General features: G+C 41.5%; 1 protein-coding gene and 1 long non-coding RNA gene across 4 annotated transcripts in view; one reads left to right on the top strand and one right to left on the bottom strand.

Moving 5' to 3' along the window:
* Positions 1-5874: 5874 nt before the first annotated feature.
* LOC309868941 lies at positions 5875-13791 on the bottom strand. Its single transcript, XR_014313899.1, has 3 exons — positions 13266-13791; positions 8445-8614; positions 5875-6275 (listed from the first exon to the last, which is right to left on the bottom strand). It is a non-coding gene; the product is annotated as an uncharacterized lncRNA (long non-coding RNA).
* Positions 13792-13812: 21 nt separating this feature from the next.
* DRAM1 (DNA damage regulated autophagy modulator 1) overlaps positions 13813-21376 on the top strand; it is a 40133-nt gene continuing 32569 nt past the window's right edge. For 2 of the 3 annotated variants that reach the window (XR_014313877.1, XR_014313878.1), the window contains exon 1: positions 13855-14354. Coding sequence is in view for 1 of the 3 variants with exons in the window: in XM_082739129.1 (XP_082595255.1) it covers positions 14224-14354 (131 nt within the window). In the remaining 2 variants the exon portion in view is untranslated. Of the gene's footprint in view, positions 14355-21376 lie in introns of all 3 variants that reach the window. The other variant, XM_082739129.1, reaches the window with a different exon arrangement.

Genomic DNA, 21376 nt, shown 5'->3' with positions numbered 1-21376 from the left:
AACATTCTTCATTGAGAGTTTACTATGTACGAGATACTTTCCTAGGCACTGGGGTTACACTGATGAGCAAAACAAATGCAGTCCCTGAATCATGGAGATTACTCCAATAGAGATTTTGACACTCTCTCCAATGTCAAAGTAATAATAATAATTAGTAGTATAACAATATTATAACAATATATAACAACTTCATAACAAAATAATTATTGTAACAATAAAATCTAGTATTTGTTGTGTCTACTATATTCTTGATATTGTTCTAAGTATTCTAAATATATTGACTAGTTGAACCTGTAAAGTAAGAACAATTATAATCTTCACTTTGCAGATAAGATGAGACATAGAGAAATTAGGTGTCTTGCCCAGGATCACAAAGCCTGGAAATGACAGAGCTGGGGTAAAAACCCAGAGTCCAAAACTGACCTTTTATCAACTGCCTCTCTTCTGTATTATCACCCTGTTAATAGAATATGATGGACTCTATTCTTTTTTTAGAGGTGCATAATATTCCACAGAATTAATTTAATGAAATGTACTTTGTGACTCCCTTACTTTCAAAATAATTTTTCACTGTTATAGCCAATGACACAGGAAATATCTTCATTCTTAAATTTTTATGCATCTGTATAAGTATTTCTGCCCAAAACACTCTAGAAGTAGACTTGCTAAGTCAAAAGATATGCACATTTTAATAGATATTGGTTAGCTGCCCTCAAAAAAATACTACACCAATCAGTACTCTTCCAACAGAATATGAGGGTATCAGATTTCTTAGATCTCTCACAATACTCTTTTTAAAGTTTTATATATCTGGTGCAAAGAAAACAATATAAAATCATTTTTTGTTTATTCATGTATTGATTATTTAACAAATACACATTGAGAGCCTACAACGTTCCAATCACCATGCTAGGCCACAAAGATAATCCAGGAGCAATCAAGACACAATTCTTTCTCTTTTGGGCATGTAATCACTAAGGGCAGGCAGGCAATAAAAAAAAAAAAATAGGCAGGTTAATATACAATATAGTGTTAGGTGGTGATAAAGGTGATGAAGAAAAACAAATCATAATGAGGAAATACAGAATGAAGGCATTAGGGGGTTAGCATCATCAGGAAGGGTCAGCGGGAAGGGGACTTTTAAGAACAGATGTGAACAAAGTGAGGGGCAGCCTGGTCAGAATCTGGGGAAAGGCTCTTTTAGGCACCAGGTGCAAAAGCCCTGAGGTGGAAATTGGTGCATCTGAAAAACCTCATTGGTGTTTTAATTTGTACTTCTGTTATTACTATAGAGATGGAGCAAATCTCTCCCTTCTGGTGTGTCGACTACAAAATATATATGAACATAGCATTTTCATAGACTTCCAAATTCCCTGCGATCACTCAATTTTAGCCTGTAACTTTAATATGTGTTATCCTTTTTCTTTTTTAAGATTTTATTTACTTATTTGAGAGAGAGGCAGTGAGAGAGAGCATGAGTGAGGAGAAGGTCAGAGAGAGAAGCAGACTCCCTGTGGAGCCGGGAGCCCAATGCGGGACTCGATCCCGAGACTCCAGGATCATGACCTGAGCTGAAGGCAGTCGTCCAACCAACTGAGCCACCCAGGCATCCCGTGTTATGCTTTTGAATTAAGCCAATGGCAAGGATGTTTTTCCTTTCTTTCCTCTCTCTTCTTTTTTTTTTTTTTTCTTTTTCTTTTTGGTCAGGACTATTGAAGTATAATTTACACACAATAAACCTCACCCTTCGAAAATGTATAGTTAAATGAATTTGATAAAGTATACATTTGTGTAACCATCAGCACAATCATGGCGGAGAATATTCCAATGCCTCCTTTGAAGTCAGTTCCTGCTTTTACCTCCAACCTGTGGCCATTTTTTTGTACCTATAAACAGTTTATAAACTGTTATCTTCTATTGGGCTCAACTAAATCAACTTGTCACCAAGTTGGTCTCCTCAAGGAAATCTAAAACCAATAAAAACCTTATTTTGACATGTATTATATAACATCAAAGAAATCTAGATTCTAAGAAAATATATTTGCAAGTCATATATGTTAATGTGTGCTATATCTCTTTTTTGGGTGGGGGGAGCTGTGGTTTTTTTTTTTTTTTAATAAGATTTTATTTATTTGTGGGAGAGAGAGCATGAGTGGGGAAAGAGGTAGATGAATAGGGAGAGTCAGAACTCCCTGTCAGCTGATGGTAGTTCTGAAGTATGACTCAGGCTCAAGAACTGGGCAAGAGATCCTGACTTCCTATTGGGTGACCACCCCAATTTTATCAAATACAATTTCTTGACCAGTATGCATCTAGCAGTAAGCACAGGAACTGACACAAAGTAAGCCCTCAAAAAATATTTGGTGTACGAATAAATGGTGGTTACGATTTCCTAGATATAAAGGTTTAGTTTGGTATATATAACCTCAACTAATCAGTTGATTACTAAAACTTCTTTGATTAAATGTTCTATTTGACTTGTAGGGGAAAATAGAAAACTGAGTGCTCAAGGGAACAGTCTCTGGAATCAATCAGTGTAGATTTGATAGCTGGTCCCCTCTTGCTATCTCTAAGCCTTGTTTTCTCATCTATAAAATAGGTAGAACTATGTTTTATAAGGGTATTGTGAGGATTAAATGAGATAGTTCACATAAAGTTCATAGAATTCTGAGATTAAGAATTTTAAAACCACAACTGATAATAGTAGGTCCTTCGTATTTATAGTCTCACTAATCTCCACCCCACTGGGCTGGAGGGAGAAGGGAAGCAGTAAAAGATGCCATCATAATTAAACCTGCCAAGTGAAAGGAACTTAGTCTGTGTTAGTTAAAACTGTCTCTTGCGGGGCGCCTGGGTGGCTCAGTGGGCTGGGCCTCTGCCTTCGGCTCAGGTCATGATCTCTGGGTCCTGGGATCAAGCCCTGCATCGGGCTCTCTGCTCAGCAGGGAGCCTGCTTCCCCCTCTCTCTTTGCCTGCCTCTCTGCCTACTTGTGATCTCTGTCAAATAAATAAATAAAAATCTTTAAAAAAAAAAAAACTGTCTCTTGCTGGGTAAATATTCAATGATCTAATCTGTAACTCCACATTTAAGCCATTTCATCCTCCTTTTCCCTCCCACTTTTCAAGGTGTCTGGGTTCCGCAGGAGAAGCCATGTACCCTTCTGGTGGGAAGAGGCAGTCCTTATATCAAAAAGTAGATCTTTCTGTCGTTTTGAAACCTTTGTGGACCTCAGGGACCCTCCTCAACTCAGTATTGATGTCCCAGAAATACCTGTCACTGGGAACCCTGGGGACACGTACTGCTGGGATGCGCAGAATTAAGACTGTTGGCCTGTACTTCTGGCTGGACTGGGTCCCAGTGGTCCACAAATGCTGACTTCGCCTCGCCCCTTGGCCCTAACTTAAAGAGCACTTGGACATTACCTCTGTCAGACCAAAGGTAGAGGCTGCCAGTCACTTCTGGCTCCTCCACCTCCTTACTCACAGTGACCCCAAGGCATGGCATGTTACCACTCAATTACCTTCCACTCCTCCTGGAAGTGTGTGAGGGAAGGGAGATTTGGCTCCATCCAAGCCCTCAAAGGAGGCTACTTCTGTGTCTTCAACTATTGTTCCATCCTTGCAGCCACTCTAAGCAGGCCTGGGAGGCACTTTTTGTTTTTTAAAAGATATTATTTGACACAGAGAGAGAGATCACAAGTAGGCAGAGAAGCAGGCAGAGGTGGGGGCGGGGGGGAAGCAGGCTCCCTGCCAAGCAGAAAGCCTGATGCGGGGCTCAATCCCAGGACCCTGGGATCATGACCTGAGCTGAAGGCAGAGGCTTAACCCACTGAGCCACCCAGGTGCCCCTGGGGGGCACTTTGTTGAGTGGTGTTTTCTTCTTTCAAAACAAGAAGCTAGGCCTCCTTTGCATTTGGTTTATCTCTTCACTGCAAACCATGGTTTCGCCCTTGCTAAAGAACAAAAATTCACTTGAGTAAATCTGAAGACTAATTAGCCTAATTAAGTGATTCGTGAATGTACTAGGAAGTCTTCAAATTCCTTGGATAGGATTCTATCTTTACCCATAAATATGAGCATGTCCTCCTTTTGTATTTGTGTAATTCTCAACCTATCATCTTGGAATAGAAGTCTGAAATTACTGTTTTTACTCCTCAGTCCAATGCAGTCCAACTTTTATTTGTACCATAATGAAATTTTTAAATAATAATTGTCAATCATTATCTGCCCAACCCAATCTCTCCTCTTCTTGTGTTGGATTTCACTGCAATATATACTCCCTTGGTCTCCCATGTTTTGGTGGTATCCTACCCACTGTCCACTGATGCCTCCCAACTCAATTTTCAACTACTCATCAGTTGTCTTCACCTAGGTCTCCTACAAGCATCTTATTCATTAAACTGTTGTATATCTAAAACTGAACTCATAATCCTCTGTACTCTTTGGGTTCTCTGGCTCAATTAATGATTAATATGTCCTGAGCCTCTCCAGAAGGAAACTAAATCCATCTCTTCTTCAGTTCTTCTTGCTTATTCCATTCATCCAATTGTCCATCACCTTGCTTTTCTCCATCCACAATCTACTGCCTTACATTTGCATTTCTTTGAAAGACTTACCTGTCATTAATCCCCAGTGCTAACTCTGGTCCATGCACCCAAAACCTGCTGGAGTTTTCACCAGAGAAAACAAATCCAATAATAATACCACCCTACTTGTGAACTTCCACCTTCTCCCCAAAGGTTGCTTCCAGGTTGTGTCCAAACTCCTCAGCGTATCGGTGGAAGGCCTTTCACAATGTCATCACCACAATCTACCCAGCCTTAGCTTCATGTGTTCCAGTCACAGTGGACCGCTTTTCATCCCCTAAGCAAACCAAGTTCATCTGAACTGTGTGACTCAGACTTCAGGCACAGAGTGTTCTCTTTATCCTTCGTCCCAAAGCACAACATCTGACAAATTGTACATCTTCAATCCATGTTTGCTGAATGAATTAAGGACAAATCTTGGAAGGTTTGTTCAATAAGACGTAATTAGTAAGTAAGTAAAATAATTATTTAAAAAAGTCTCCAAGAAAATTACCTTTTTTTTTTTTTTTTTTAAGACAGGGAGGCAAATAATTGTCTGCTGTCCTGATGCTTGTCATTATTCTAGCCTTTTTCAAATCTTGTCTAATTTATGCTAGACTGTCAAGAGAAGAACAGCTGGCAAAACCTTCCCCACCCTTCTGTAATATCTTTATTGTGTAGAGAAATGAATTCATGAGATCATTGTAAACATGAACATCAGACCTCAGTTTTTCCGTAGATAATGGTCACTAGAGTATGAAATGCACCTCATAATAAACCCCTACATAGAACTGTTGCCACAAATAGAGATTTAAGATTAGTTAAACTGAGAAAACCAGATCATATGAGTTCCTATATTTGCAAGTTCATTTAGAAAGTATCGTAAGGGGAAGGGGGAAAAAAACAACCTCTTAAAATTTACAAGAAATTCTCACTCTCATTGTCAAAATGGAAATTCCCAAATTTCTCAAATGTGTTCTCTCTCCTTTATCTCTGGTAGCATAAAAACATCTGCCAGAAAATAGTACGAAACTGAAGAAGTATCTGGTAACATTGTGCAAATGTGTAGTAACTTGTCCTGATCAGTTTATCTTCACAAACAGGTATCACTCCCTCAAAGGGTTCTGGTTTCTCTCCCATCGAGTAACAAAAATTTCTAAACCTTTGCTGCATCTTTGACTTCTGTACTCAGTAATATGGGATTAACAGGCTTCTTAAGAGATGTGAATATGCTGTTGGTCTGTACCATTGTATAAAGAAAAGATTCTCTAGGTAATTATTAAACTAGTAGAAAGCATTTACCTCCATATTTTTTCAATAAACATTTATTAACCATTTATTTTGTGCCAGTGCTTGGCATGGGAGATGCCAATGTGGGGGATTTATTTCCTGCTCATAAAGTTGAGAGTCTAGTGGGTAAGTTGACAAGTTAAAATTGTGAACACAAAATAGAATACATAGTAGAAGTAACCCAGGATGCTTTGGGATGTACAAGAGTGACACAGAGGTCAGACATTGGGAATATTAGGGAAGACTTCCAGAAGCAGGTCATTGCTGAGGTGAATACATTCATCAGATATTCATTAAGCTACCTGTGTCAAACACTGCTCCAGGCCTGGGAATGTAGCAGTGAAAAAAGCAGGAAGTCCTGTCCTTGTAGAATTTACATTTTAGGAGAATACCCTGAAGGAACTTTGCCAGATGAACAATCTAAAAAGAAAACAAACATATATATTTAAAGGATAATTATGTACAAGTGAGTATAGTTTAAGCACCAGAAAAATCTAGCCTTGTAATCTTGGTTGTGTTGAGAACATGTTGAAATTTCCTGCCTTTGTATACAGACAGGTAACTGATTTCCACATCCGGGAACAAGGCCCCAAATCCATTCACCAGTCAGGGGTCCCTGCCATAATAAAGATACACACACAGGGGTGCCTGGGTGGCTCAGTGGGTTAAAGCCTCTGCCTTCCGCTCAGGTCATGATCCCAGGGTCCCGGGATAGAGCCCCGAGTCGGGTTCTCTGCTTGGCAGGGAGCCTGCTTCCTGCTTTCTCTCTGCCTGCCTCTCTACCCACTTGTGATCTCTGTCTGTCAAAAAAAAAAAAAAAAAAAATATATATATATATATATATATATATATATATATATATATATCACACACACACATATATACACAGGGTGGGCCATTCATACAATGACCAACACCGTGTATCATGACATCCCCATGGTGACAATGTCCCTTTGCCAGAAGCAGCAATACAGGGAAGGGAAGGGATTCTACTTAACCCTTCCCCCAAGAGTGTATTTTAAATTTCTTCCTGATCATAGAAAGAACTTACATATAAGTGCTTTTAAAAGAGGTAGTACACATTAGTATGTATGTCCTTTTTTTCAGAGCTATGATAACATTCACTCAGATAAATTTACTTGAGTTTTTCAAAGGACTCTTGGAAGAAGAATGGTGGCATGCCACTTGGGTAGAAAGATCCCTGTGACCCTGCCATTCACTGAAAAATATACTATTTTAATTCTAAATGTATTGAATTGTAACAATCTTTATTCACTTTTCTCTTGTGATTGTTGTTCATACCAATGTTTGTTAAACTGAGTCTCTCTGAATCTGGAAATAACATGTAACATCAACCTGATTTAGTTAGGGAAGGCAAGAGATTCAAGTGAAGTAGATCTACATACTAGTTAAGGTAATGTGAACTGCTGCAGCAGAAAGATCCAGAAACCATAAAGGTTTCAGTTTCTCATCTATATAAAGACTCAAAGGAGAGTTTCTTAACAGTGGTGGTGGAGGGAGTGGTTGGGAGGAGTGCATTGTTTCACAAAGATATTCAGGAACCTAGGTTGATGGTCTCCATTCATAACATGTGGCTTCCAAGGTCATGATGGGCACTGGCATCCAGCCAGCTGATGGGGGAGGAGAGAAAGCAGAGAAGACATACTGGCTTTTTCACCACCTGCCCTGGAGAGTGACTCACATCTTCCACTGGCAAGAACCAGTATGATCCCACCAGAAGGAAATGAAGTCCTTGTCTGGGAAATTCCTTCCCAGCAAGACCTCACAATGAAAAAGAGGCAAGAACTTTTATTCTAGGTGACTATCTAATCATTTCTGCCACAATGTGTGTTTTGTTTCAATAATATCATTTATTGCTTTTTAAAAGATTTTATGTATTTATTTGTCAGAGAGAGCAAGAGAGGGAGCAAGTGAGGGAGCACAGGCAGGGGGAGGAGCAGCTGAGGAGGAGGCTCCCTACTGAGCAAGCAGCACTATGCAGGACTTGATCCCAGGGCCCTGGGATCATGACCTGAGCTGAATGAAGGCAGGTGCTTAACTGACCGAGCCACGCAGGCACTCTACTCTAACTTTAAAAAGCAAACTTATTTTGGAATGATTTGATTTATAGAAAAGTTGCAAAGATGTCATGGAATTGGAGATACATGCCCCAGTTGTCCCTAATGGTAATATCTTACATTAGCATCAGTTAAGCTACAGGCTTTGTCCAGACATTCCGTTTTCCCACTGGGTTTCCACTGAGGTTTTCTGTTCTAGGATCCAGTTTGGGATACCGTATTGCATTTTAGTCATCACGTCTCCTTTGTCCTCTCTAATGTATCGACAGTTCTTCAATCTTTTATTATTTTTCAAAACACTTCGCATGACACTTCGCAGATACTAATCAGGTATTTTACAGATTGGCCTTTAATTCGTTTTCTTATGATTCATTTTCTTATGATTAGACCACACTGCAGGTATGGGTTTTGGGGGAAAATACCACACAGGTGATATACCTGCTCATCATATCCTATTATTGTATCTTATTTTATGAATATATAGAGTATCAATTTATTATGGTGATATTACCCTTGATCATCTGATTAACATGATATCTGCCAGATTTCTCCTCTGTAGAGATACTTTATTTCCCTTCCATACTCTGGGCTTCAAAAGCACATCACTAAGTTCAGTCCACATTCAAGGAGAGGGGATACTACAACTTTTAGGATGGAGAAATAATTCAAGTTTTTAACTGCCTGTGGATAAAAATATATACAGTAAGCAAAGACATGATGAGAGAAATGGAATAACCAGTGCTAATTTTTATACTCTTTAATCTAGTATTAAAGAGCTGAACAATGACAAGTGACCAAATTGCTGAATTGTGCCTTTTTTAAAAAGTTGCTTTCACAAGAAATATAGCATATTCCTAGTAAAATAAATGGCCTTAATGTGGTACCCCAGCTTCTGTTTCAAATAATGATGGACTAGGAAATTCAGACAAATGAAAAGCGTAGGGAAGTATAAAAACATCTTCTTAAAAGTATCAAAGATTTAACCAAAGTAGGAGTTTTGGGGCCAAGATCCCCTCAAAGAATAAAAATCCAGAGGAGGGAGCCCAGTTCTGGGATTGTGTTTGCTTAGGGACTTTTGTTAAGTCAAGAGAGGCCACAGAGCAGGGCTTTTAACTACCTTATAGGTTATGGTCAGGACAATGAGTCTTGGAAGGTTGTGGGGCCGAAGGAAGGGTGAACAAGTAACAACCAGCCCTCACACACACCCCAAGTCTGGCTTCAAGGTATCTGGGTGGATAGAAAACCTCAAGCCCTAAGATGGGGTTCAGATAATGCTGAGTAGGAAGTTTCCCTGGTGCGGGCAAGAAGTAAACAAGATACTTCCTGGAGAAAGCCGGTATCATTCAAGACCTAAAATAATTTCTAAAAATAACTTTACAAAAAATATATCTAATATTCAACCAGGACAACATACTACAGTGCCTTAAGAACTCCAGGGATGTAAAAACACACTTTAAGAGGGAAACCGAAAGACTGCAGTTTGAGTTTGTAAATTATCATTAACTGGTAGAAGAAATAAGCCTCTTAAGCAAATTTAGCATATGAAAATCCAGGTTTACAAAAGGGATACATTGTGGGGTAATTTACAAGAGGATTCATTCTAGTATTCCGAAGGTGGTGTATAGAAAAACGAATTTATACTCCGTTTTCTAGGAATATGGTCCATCAAACAACTGGGTACCCAAGATTTAGAGACATCATAAAGGGGATGTGATAACCAATATAGGTAGTATTAGTTGTGGCTACCTGTCAGAGAAAACTCCCCCAAATAATAGTGATTAAGTAAGATGGAGGTTTATCTCTCTTTCACATAAAAGCAGCACAGAGTTAGACCTTCCAGGGTCATACCTCTGCAGCTCCATAATGTCAGGAGACTATGGCATCCATCTTCTGCTCCACTGTTTTCACAGACCTCTCTTCAAGGTCCATGACTGCATAATCCATGATGGCTGCTGGAGTTCAGCCATCCCATTATGTTTGCAAGTCAGCTTCCTTTATAAGCATCCTTCTTATATCACATGACACTTATTACATACCATAGGACAGAATCAAGTCACGTGGCCACCCCAGGCTGCAAGGGAAGCTGAGAAATCGAATCCCTTTGTGAAGGGCAGAATGTGTCCATTTCAAAGTGAGGGTTTATTACTAAGGAGAAAAGAAAAAATGGATGCTGCCCTGGGTAGCCAGTGGTCTCTATCACAGTGAAATAAGGGATTGATAACTTTAAAAGGAAGTATGCTAAAATCTCAAGTAGTATTTTCATAGCTTTTTTTTTTTTTTTAAAGATTTTATGTATTTATTTGAAAGAGAGAAATCACAAGTAGATGGAGAGGCAGGCAGAGAGAGAGGGAAGCAGGCTCCCCGCCGAGCAGAGAGCCCGATGCGGGACTCGATCCCAGGACCCTGAGATCATGACCTGAGCCGAAGGCAGCGGCCTAACCCACTGAGCCACCCAGGCGCCCCATAGCTTTTATAGAACATTAAAAATACACAGAGGGGCATTTGGCTGGCTCAGCTGGTAGAGCATGCGACTCTTCATCTTGGGGTCATGAATTCAAGCCCCACATTGGGCCTAGAGATTATTTATAAATAAACAAATTAATATCTTAAAAAATATAGAGAGGTGATATATAATGAAACTGAAACACAGGTTATTAGAAGCAATGAAACTGATACAATACTTTCAAATAATTTAGGATGTTTATGGAATTTAAAATGTTCATATTGGGGGCACCTGGGTGGCTCAATGGGTTAAGCCTCTGCCTTCGGTTCAGGTCATGATCTCAGGGACCTGGGATCGAGCCCCACATTGGGCTCTCTGCTCAGCAGGGAGCCTGCTTCCCTCTCTGACTGCTGCTCTGCCTACTTGTGATCTCTGTCAAATAAATAAAATCTTAAAAAAAATAAAATGTCCATATTGTCCTTTGGTACAGCAATCCCACTCATGGAAATTTACCTAAAGGAAAAAGAAAACACATAAACAACTGAGATGTTAGTAGAACGTTACTTAAAATAGGGCAGTATCTGGACTAACATAACTGTTCAGCACTGGGGGCAGTGAGGTATAGTTCATTAATTCAATGGATGAATATAGGGTAATGAAAAGCAGTTAACTCAAAGATTATAACAACATGGGCTACATATTTAATACATAAAATAATAAAGAGGGGTGTCTAGGTGGCTCAGAGGGTTAAGTTTCTAACTCCTGATTTTGTTTCAGGTCATGATTTTGGGATCCTGGGATAGAGCTCTGAGTCAGGCCCCAAGCTCAGCTTGTCCCTATGCTCCTGCTCTCTCTCAAATATATTTCAAAAATCTTTTAAAAAATAATAAAGCTACAAATTTGTAATCATAATTTGGTTTTGAATATCTCTATGAGTAAGATTCAAATGGAAATTAGGAAATTGAGAAAGCTGACTTGTAGGCAGAGAATTATAGATGCTTCTTTATGTTTTTATTTTTATATAATATTGTTCAATCTTTTGAAATTTTTCATATCCTAATGTATTCATAAATACATACATAAAAAGAAAAGATAACTGAATATATTTTAAGGCCCTTCCTTCTGAAATTCTGGAGTTCTGGAATCCAAAGAGTGAGACAGTTCCTCACAACAGTTAGGGTTACAGGCTTTTGAACCACATAGACCTGGATTCAAACTCTGCATCTTCATTTATTCATTTATGAACCTTATCTTCTCAGCCATAAAAAGGAGATGATACCTAAGCACTGGCATGAACTTTATTTGGATTACATTTGCCTGTAAGTAAATGGTGGGCACCAAGGAAGAATGCCTCATCTTCAGAAGGGCAGCCCAACTAGACCCTTATGTTGAGTCAATGTGGCTTTGACCGAGAGAAAATCAGGAACTAATTCAAGGGGAGAAGCACAACATAATTCTATGTCGAAGCGGCATATTTTGAAGTGACATATTCAGGTTTCCTTCACGGGTAAGGTTGTTTTCTAGGACTTTTGCTTTTCTTACCATCATGAACTTTACTGTTCCACAGAGAGCACATTATGTGATCTATGGTATGGCAGGCTTTTAGGAGGGAAAGCATTATGCTTCTCAGTGCTGCTTCACCCCATATGTAGTATACATGGTTAGTTATAGTTATAGAACTATTTTAGTTTTTTTTAAATTTATGTATTTATTTGACAGAGAGAGATACAGCGAAAGAGGGAACACAGGCAGGGGGAATGGGAGAGGAAGAAGCAGGCTTCCTGCTAAGCAGACAGCCAGATATGGGGCTCGAGATGAGGCTCAATCCCAGGACCCTAAGATCATGACCTGAGCCCAAGGCAGACGTTTAACGACTGAGCCACCCAGCCACCCTATAGAACTATTTTAAATATATAGATGTGTACAAACTTCTTTTAAACAATGAAATACCTATTACCATTATAGCCAGACAACTTTTATTGTGTTTGTGTTAACAGTTATAAGCCAATTGGGTTGCTTAAGGGAATTACATAAGCAACAAAAGGATATGGTGATCAGGTGAGCTCCATTCGATGTTATAATTTCTCCGCTTGGGGAGGTTTTTAAAAACAGATGAATCAGTAGAAGGAAAAAATCAGAAGAAGGGGATAGGGAAAGGGAAGAAGACCAGGGGAAAGAGTGGTTTTCAGAACGCCGAAACCAAGGTACAGATGTAAGGTGGATCACCATGGATGACAGCTTTTCTCATTTTTAAAAACCCTTAATATAAAGCCTCTGTTGTATTCCCTATGGGGGTCAGTTGCCACCCCCCACCCCGGTCATAATGATCTATTTGAAATATGTCTCTGTCCATATTCCTATAGTTTCCTCACTACCAAAAACCAAAAATTAAAAAAAAAAAAAAAAAGTGAACTGAAAAAAATGACCAGGGCTCCTGTTGGATGTTCTCTTTGCCCGCCTCTCTATTCTCTACCTTACATCTGAGTGATTCTTGTTGTTCCAGAAACCAAGCAACTCCAGGGTCTGTGCATTTTCTCCTCTTTTTCCTTGGCCTGGAATACTTGTCTCCCCTTTCTTTGCCTGGTTAGCAATCATTTACTTTCAAAATCTCAAATATCATCTGTCAGGAAAACTTCCTTGATCCTTTTCCTGAGCACTGCCCACCCCCCTCCGCCTGCCAACACTTTCACTTTTTAAATTTCTATCTAATATTCCATATAATTTTATTTAATTTTGATATGTCAGTCTTCTGGCCCCCTGGTACTCTTTAATCTTTGTATCCTGTCCCCTAGCAGGGTTTGCCCACATTCGGTCACCGATGACCCAGTGACTTCCAACACATACCTTGGGCTCAGAATATAACCCATCCCTCCAACTCCTCATACTCACAAGCGCCTCCAGAACACAAATCCTTTTTGCTGCGTTTGAAATGTATGAGGTTACCGTGACTCATCTTACAGCACAGTTCCCAGCAGGGGCGAACCCCTCATCCCTGAGAGGAGAAAGAGAAATCTAATTTCTAGGAAATAACTCGAGGTCTGCTCTCGTGAAAAGCAGAACTATGGGGCACGAAGGGCCACTAGGCTGGGCGGCAACTCGGTCCCATCTCGACTCCCACCGGCTCCTACGCCCAGTAGGTTTTCTCGTGGGCACCATCGAGGTGGGTGCCCCGTCCGTGGCCCAGGAGTTGGCGAACGTCGCCACACACTTCTGTCCGGATCCGTGCAGCGGCGGCGGGATGGGCTGGATGTCGCCACGCCGCGGCCACACTCTCAAGCCGCGACGGGCAGCCGGTGGGACCACGGAAGGGAAGCCCCCCGGGGTTCGAGGCCTCAAACCCCGGAAACCCCCAGGGAAGGAGGGCCCGGGGTGGGGGGGGGGGCTGTTCGCTTGTCCGGAGTTGCGCAAGAGCCGGGGGCGGCGGGGCGGGCGGGGGCGGCCGGGCGGGCTGGGACGGCCCCCGGGCACCCCCGCCCGCCCCTGCAGACCCCTGCCGAGTCCGAACCAAAAGCGAAAGGAGCCCGGCGCCGCGTCCCCGCCGCTCCCACTTCGCGGCCGCGGGGAGGTCGCCGCGCGCCTCCAAGCCGCTTTGTGACTTCACTGGTTTCGCAACAAGCCCGGGCGGCCCGCGCCCCACCCACCCCCCGGCCGCCCTCCCGCCTGCCTGCCTCGCCGCCCGCCGCCTCGCTCCGCTCTCCGCGCTTCCTTCGGTCCGGGGCCGGGCCTGCCCAGCCGTCGCGGAGCCTCCGGTCCGGCCGCCGCCTGCGGGCCAGCACGTGCGCGACTCCCGCGCCCCGCGTCCCGCGCCCGGCCCCGCAGAGCGTAGCGCCCTCCCGGCGGCCGCGCGATGCTGTGCTTCCTGAGGGGAATGGCCTTCGTGCCCTTCCTCCTGGTGACCTGGTCGTCCGCCGCCTTCATCATCTCCTACGTGGTCGCGGTGCTCTCCGGGCACGTCAACCCCTTCCTCCCCTACATCAGGTGAGGCCCGGCCGCGCAGAGGGGCCTGGGGGCAGAGCTGCCCGCGGGGAGGGAAGGGCCCGGACCCGGCGGCGGGGGTTGTCTTGCAGGGAGAGTCACATCTGACGACGAGGGGCGCGCGCTCCCGCCTGCCAGGACCCGGAGGGAGGCAGCGGGTGCAGAGCCCAGAGCGGTTCTGACTTCACCCTGGACATTGAACACAGAACCCAGTGCAGCCGGGGGAGGGGGGGCTCAGGATAGACAGTAGAACTTCAGACGGACCGTGGGACAGAATCCTTCGAAGATGCTTCTGGAGCGGCGGTACTGAAATGCTAAAACCGCTCACATACTTCGCTTCCACTTCCCAACATCCTCGTGATGGATGTCCGGCTTATTTTTCATGCAAGGAAACGAAGGATGAGCAGTCGTTGAAATTTCATCAGTGTAACTCTGATTCCTGTCACAGATAGGAATGGTGGAAGCAGAATTCACACCCAGATCCATCCAACCCGAAAGGACATTGTGTCACCTCCAGGTCTTTGGGAGTTAAGCTTAAGCTCTTCTGGGGGGAGCTTCCCAGAATCCCCTTGGGGTACAGCGCCCACAAAGTCAGAGCCCTCAAACTGTCAGTAACTTATGACATATCTCGCGTTGTCATTACACCATTTCTTTTTTCATAAGTTTTGGCCTCACCATTCCTGAGGGGTCACTTCATCGGTGCCCAGGACGTCTCAGTCCTTTTCAAATGGCTTCCAGCTCAGTGACTGGCCCCATGGCAACGGGTGTTCCTTAACCATTAGAACCATCCATCCTTATCCAAGTGCTGTGACCTGCACTGGTTGGTGAGGAAATTATTATTGGTGACAACCAAGGTTTTGTTACCACTTTGATTATAGAGACTGTAGGGCTTCGACGTCCTGCAGCCATGCTGTGTGGTGAGCAATGTTCTGTAGTTTGTGGGCAGGGAAGGGGAAGGGAAGGTGAGGCAAGAAGAGACGAGAGTTTGAAGCAAGGAAGAGAGCAGTGCGAAGAATGCCGAGAACCAGTGGTGGTGTTGGTTTTGCCCACTCAAGAGTTGTTCCAGGCATCACGGACACTTTCCCATCAGACCTTGTGCCCTGCCGAAACCTGGACTTGGCTTCTAGTGGCTCACCTCAGTCTGACATGGGGTTGTCTTGCTTCTTTTGATTCTGAAGCTAATAGATCCTCTTAGATTTGTATAAAAGGGACAAGTTTCTTTCCCTACAATGCTTTTTTTTTTTTTTTTTTTGGTGCAAAATGGTGGTTTATTAAAGCACGGGGACAGGACCCGTGGGCAGGAAGACCCTACAATGCTTTTTATTGAGAAAATAATAGCTGTCCCAGATCTAAAGGTCAGGAACACATAATATTTGATACTCATTGGTGGCGGGAGAGGGTGGAGAGTGTCAGAGGCAGGAGGGCTTGAATTTTTGTGGAGGGTCTGATACAGTTGTGGTTAATAGCACCACAGGCCGAACTTGAAATGGAAGACACTCAGAAATGGGGAGATGAGCTGAGATGAACCGCTGGTGAGATGCTCAAATCACAGAGAGTCCAAAGAGTAGGTATTAAATTTAACAAGGAAAGGAAGTTTTTCGGAAAAGCAGAAGTTAAGGAGAAAAAGGCTGAAGATTGTCACCTCCTTGCCAGGAGCCAGCAGCCTATAAACAACACATGTTTTGCTTACCCACATGTGCTGGGGACTTTTAGGTTGTTTGCTCTCTCTGCCTACTTGAGGAGCTGGAGGATTCCATTGTCTCCGCCCCGCCTAGAAAACCAAGTCACTGAAGCAAAGGCAAGATTTAGATTAAGAACAAGATACCAGGAAGTGATGGGAGTAACGCCAGATTTATCCGTTTGGCCCCAGAAATGTTTAATCTTATCTCCTATAACTTATGTCTGTTGTCATAGCCTCCTCTTCTCCCTGACCACCACTCCCTCCACTTTCCTCTGACTGCACTGGCCTCCTTCCTGTGTCTTGAGCCTGTCAGAAACGCTACCGCCTCATGACCTCTGCCCTGGCTATTCCTCTGCCGGAATGCTCTCCCTCCAGAAATTATCAGGCTTTCTCCCTGACCACCACCTCTTGTCAGGTATTGGTGAGGCCTGTCACCCTATTTAAAACTGCTGGCGAGCACTCTCGATCCCCCGTATCTAGTCTAATTATTCTAATTACTTACCATAGCATCTTCTAACAAATTATATACTTTATCTGTCTTCCTTCACTGGAATATAAGATCCATGAGGGCTTTCAATATTTGTTGAATTAATATTTCTTGGGCACTCATTTTCAATATAGTTATTTTTCCCTCTCGGGCCATATCCTTTGAGGGAAGGCTTGATAAGATCATTAGTCACTGATCAGTGATTTGGATGTATTCAGGATGCTTCCCTCTTATGTGATGACCTTGTTCAACCAATCTGATATTCTGACATTTCTTAATGTTAGCCCCCCCCCCTTTTTAACAACGTTGAACACTTTATTTTTTAAAGATTTATTTATTTGGGATAGAGTGAGAGCACTCACGTGGAAATGTGGGGAGGGGCACAGGGAGAGAGAATCCCCAAGCAGACACCCTCCTGCGCATTCAGTCCTAGGACCTGAGATTGTGACTTGAGCCAAAATCAAGAGTCAGCCGCTTAACCAACTGAGCCACCCAGGTGCCTCCCAAATGTGAACACTTCAAATAAGAGCCATTGCGTTTTATAAGAATCATTATCCTGGGAGGACCTCTTTCCAATGTGACATTGAAACTTAGCTTCCTCATCACATATATTCTTCAGGATAACATTGTTATCCTGTAGCATATTGACTGACTTCCTATCAAAAATTAAATTAGAGGCATGCGATTCAAGCAGCCACTAGATTTAACAAGCTGGAATAGCATAGTGCAATGTTTCTGTATTAGGAAACCATTAATGCCCGTGAAGTTTTCAAAATGAATGACAAGTAAAAGTCAACCTGAAAGGATTATTTTAATTTTTACCAGGCCACACCCACATTCTTGAGTATAATCATACTTAATTTGTTATAGTTTCTTATAGTCCCTCTGTGACCAAATCTCCGAGGCTATCTTGAATCAGCTTTACTTATCAACTCCTCCCAGCTGATAAGCCACTCCCTTTTGTATCTTCTTCTTGGCCTGTGTCTCATGCTTCCAGTATATTCAATGGCCCTTTATTTTTAAAGTTTTGTCAGTTCTGCATCCTGATTGCTTTTATTAACCTAGTCTCATTTTTTGTGCAAATACTGTTTGCTGGGTAGATTGTGATCTTTGGCCACTCCCATTGTTCCTCCTCATGACCACAAACCTTCTCTGTGGTTGGTAACAAAAACTCGGTCACCTAGAATTAAGCCACCTTAAAATGGAGACCAAATTGGTGTAGTAAACAAAGTAAAAGAGGCTGGGTCTTTAACTCCAGAAGTGAATATGAAAATGAGGGAAATAATTTTATCTTTCATTTGGTAAACAAGCATAAAATTTAGGTTAGCTTCACAATTAAGTGCTAGTTCCAACCTTGAACAAAATTCATTATAACGAACACATCTTTTAACGAAAAGCAAAATGAAAAGACAAAATTCTTAGGATAGACAAGTGGATTTTTTAAGGGAAGGAACTTTCCAAGACAGTTTTATGATTATGTGAAGTCCTTGATTTCACATTTGTCTTGTGAAAAGAGATCCGAAGAGGCTCATTTTTGCAGAAATATTATATGACTTCACTTTTCCCAATGATCATTCCTAATCTGTGTGTAAGGATATTGATCTTGATTATTGTCTGTTTCTCACAGAGAAGTTTTATGAGGCTAGAGATTTAGGGTGTGTTCACTGCTGCATCCCTTGCATTTATGACTGTGCCAGACAGCTAGTAGTTGCTTAGTAAATATTGGTTGAATGCTAAGATAGGTTATGCCTGATGGGCCTGCTTTTGTTAAGTGTTCTGTTAATCTTGTCAGGTTCCCGTCAGTTATTAACTGATTCTGCCAGGGTTCACTGTTCATTAACTTGGGCTGCCCCGTTCCAGCTGTTCTCCAACACCACCTGTCGGCTTCATGAAATTCTGCATGTTTTATGAGATTTGCAGCCTCACTGTGTAGTCCATTTGACTTACATTGTTGGATATTTACATCCTTTGATTATCCATCGTGGTGAATCAAGGGATCAACTTTGGAGCAGGTAACTTTGGTTAGAATACAACTCCACCGAGTGCCCTCGCTGTAGGACCTTGGGCAGGTTACTTGTTTCTGCTTTTCTATGGGTCAGTGATAGCACATCCCTCAGGAATTATCATGTGAACTCACTTAGAACTCATTCACACCCTGGTGCAAGAACACAAGTTCTCTGTAAGCATTTGTATTATCAAAGGACCAGTCCACCTTGGTCTGTATAGATGCTAGGCTTAAGTAGGAAAAGACGTTTGGTTGAGGGCTAATTTCATAAGTAGTCAGTTTATTTGTGATTATAGCACAAATTTTCTTTTTAATTTTATTTTTTAAGTAATCTTTACACCCAAAATGGGACTTGAATTCACAACCCCAAGAGCAAGAGTTTCATGCTCTATCCATCGAGCCAGCCAGGTGCCCCTATAGTAGAAGTTTTCTTTTTTTTTTTTTAAAGATTTTATTTATTTATTTGTCAGAGAGAGAGCAAGTGAGAGCGAGCACAGACAGACAGAGTGGAAGGCAGAGTCAGAGGGAGAAGCAGGCTCCCTGCGGAGCAAGGAGCCTGATGTGGGACTCGATCCCAGGACGCTGGGATCATGACCTGAGCCGAAGGCAGCTGCTTAACCAACTGAGCCACCCAGGCGTCCCAGTAGAAGTTTTCTTAATCAGTTTCAATCAACTTGCTGAATTAACTGCTAACCTCATTCTCTCAAAAATACACTGACTGAAGCCCGTGGTCCCTAACAGCCTCTCCCAGCACTGGCCACTCTGGGCTGCTTGCTGTCTTCTCTCACCTGTTTCTTTGTACGCTTATCCAGTGTCAGCTGTGTTTGTTCCCAAATGTGTTTATGCCAGTTGTATTTTTTTTAATTGTAATTATGTGATTTAACTCACTGTACATAAACTGTGGATCTGTGAATGCAAAAAAAGAATTGTAATTTTAAAGAAAACTCTGTTGAATGCTTTAAGAAGATTCAAAAGAGACCGTTGTCAAAAATTGCAGTGTTTATGACAAATGTAAAGACTAACAAAAAGCAATTAAAAAAACTAGAAGGATTCTGCACTCAGATTGCTTCAAAAGTATCTTTAATATTCCCTTCCACTTTAAAGAACCCAAAACTAGAAATGAGATCATTCAAAGTAGATGTGGTTTATATACCAGGGAGACACACAGTGGACTGGTACTCACATAACGGCCTTGGCCCTGTCAACAGGTAGGCAAATGAATGTGCATACATTTATTTGCTTGTTGGTGTATGTAGCCACATAATTTTTCTTTGTATCCACATAATTTTTGATGACTTCTGCCTTAACCAACTTTTTTGATTACTAACTACATTGCATTTCAGGCAATTGTGATTTTTGCTTCCATTTCAGCTGTAATAGTGGGGTCCAGATATTTATAGCAGATTGTCAACAATAACCAAACTATGGAAGCAGCCCAGATATGCATCAACTGATGGATAAAGAAGATCCACTATATATACACAATGGAAAATTACTCAGCCATCAAAAAGAATGAAATCTTGCCATTTGCAATGACATAGATGGAGCTGAAGTATATTATGCCAAGTGAAATAAGTCAGTCAGAGAAAGACAAATATACCATATGATCTCACTCATATGTGGCATTTAAGAAAGAAAGCAGATGATTATACGGGAAGGGGAAAGAAGAAAAGGAGAGAGGGAAACAAGCCATAAGAAACTTTTTTTTTTTTTTTTTTTTAGAAAATGAAGAACTATAGTGTAGAAATAAATGGTAAACCTGAACCCAACATCCTAGGAATCCTAGGGATTTCTTATTTCTTTACATGTTCATACAAATTTTACATGTTTATATACTAATACATTTCCACGTTTGTATTTACATATATGTTTTTATAAAATTGGGTTCACCTCCTACATATTATTTTAAATGTATGTATTTATTTATTTATTTAGTGAGGTGTTACGTTAGTTTCAGCTGTATAATCTAGTCATTCAATGATTCTGCATATTACTCCCATGTTCATCAGGTAAGTGTAGTCATCATCTGTCACCAAACATTATTACAATATTATTGACTCTATTCCCTGTGCTATACTTTTCATCTCTGTGACTTATTTATTTTGTAACTGGAACTTTGTATCTCTCGATCCCCTTATCTATTTTGGATCATACTTTTTTCACTTCTGTTTGTTTTGTTACAAATATGCAGTTTTCCAGTAACAATAACTTGTGAAGGTATATTTTACAGTTTTAAAATAAAAATGTAATAATCATAGAGAAAAGGTCAGAAATACAGAAACAAAAAATGCGTATTTCAAATCTCAACTTTCTAGAATATCCAATATTATTGGTGTGATTTGCTTAGTTTTGGACTCTATTTACGTACAGTCACTCAATTATATCTAATATATATGAGCAGGGATACAAAGTGCCCAGGGTTCATCGGTACAATCCATATAATACCTCATCCCTCATCTAATACCTATCACCTCATGTAAGGTATATGTAAGTTTATATGTGAGCATTTTGATAAACATTTTTTATACTATTAAGACCATGTCACATACAGTATTGATGCCTGCATTTCATCATTTACCCCCATATTATGACAATGTCCCACCATAAGAAACTCTTAATGATAGAGAACAAACTGAGGGTTCGTGGTAGGAGGTCGGGGGGAGAGGGGCTGGATGGGGGATGGGTATAAGGAGAGCACTTGTTCTGATGAGCACTGAGCGTTGTCTGTAAGTGATCAATCACTGAATTCTACTCCAGAAGACAGTAATATTGCACTGTATGTTAACTGCCTAAAATTAAAGAAAACAAACAATCAAAAAACTGTGGGGTCCAGGATAATAAATAACAGATAA

This window comes from Mustela nivalis (genome assembly GCF_964662115.1).
Source record: "Mustela nivalis genome assembly, chromosome: 7".
Lineage (NCBI taxonomy): Eukaryota > Metazoa > Chordata > Mammalia > Carnivora > Mustelidae > Mustela > Mustela nivalis.
This window is presented reverse-complemented; position numbering and strand designations above follow the sequence as displayed.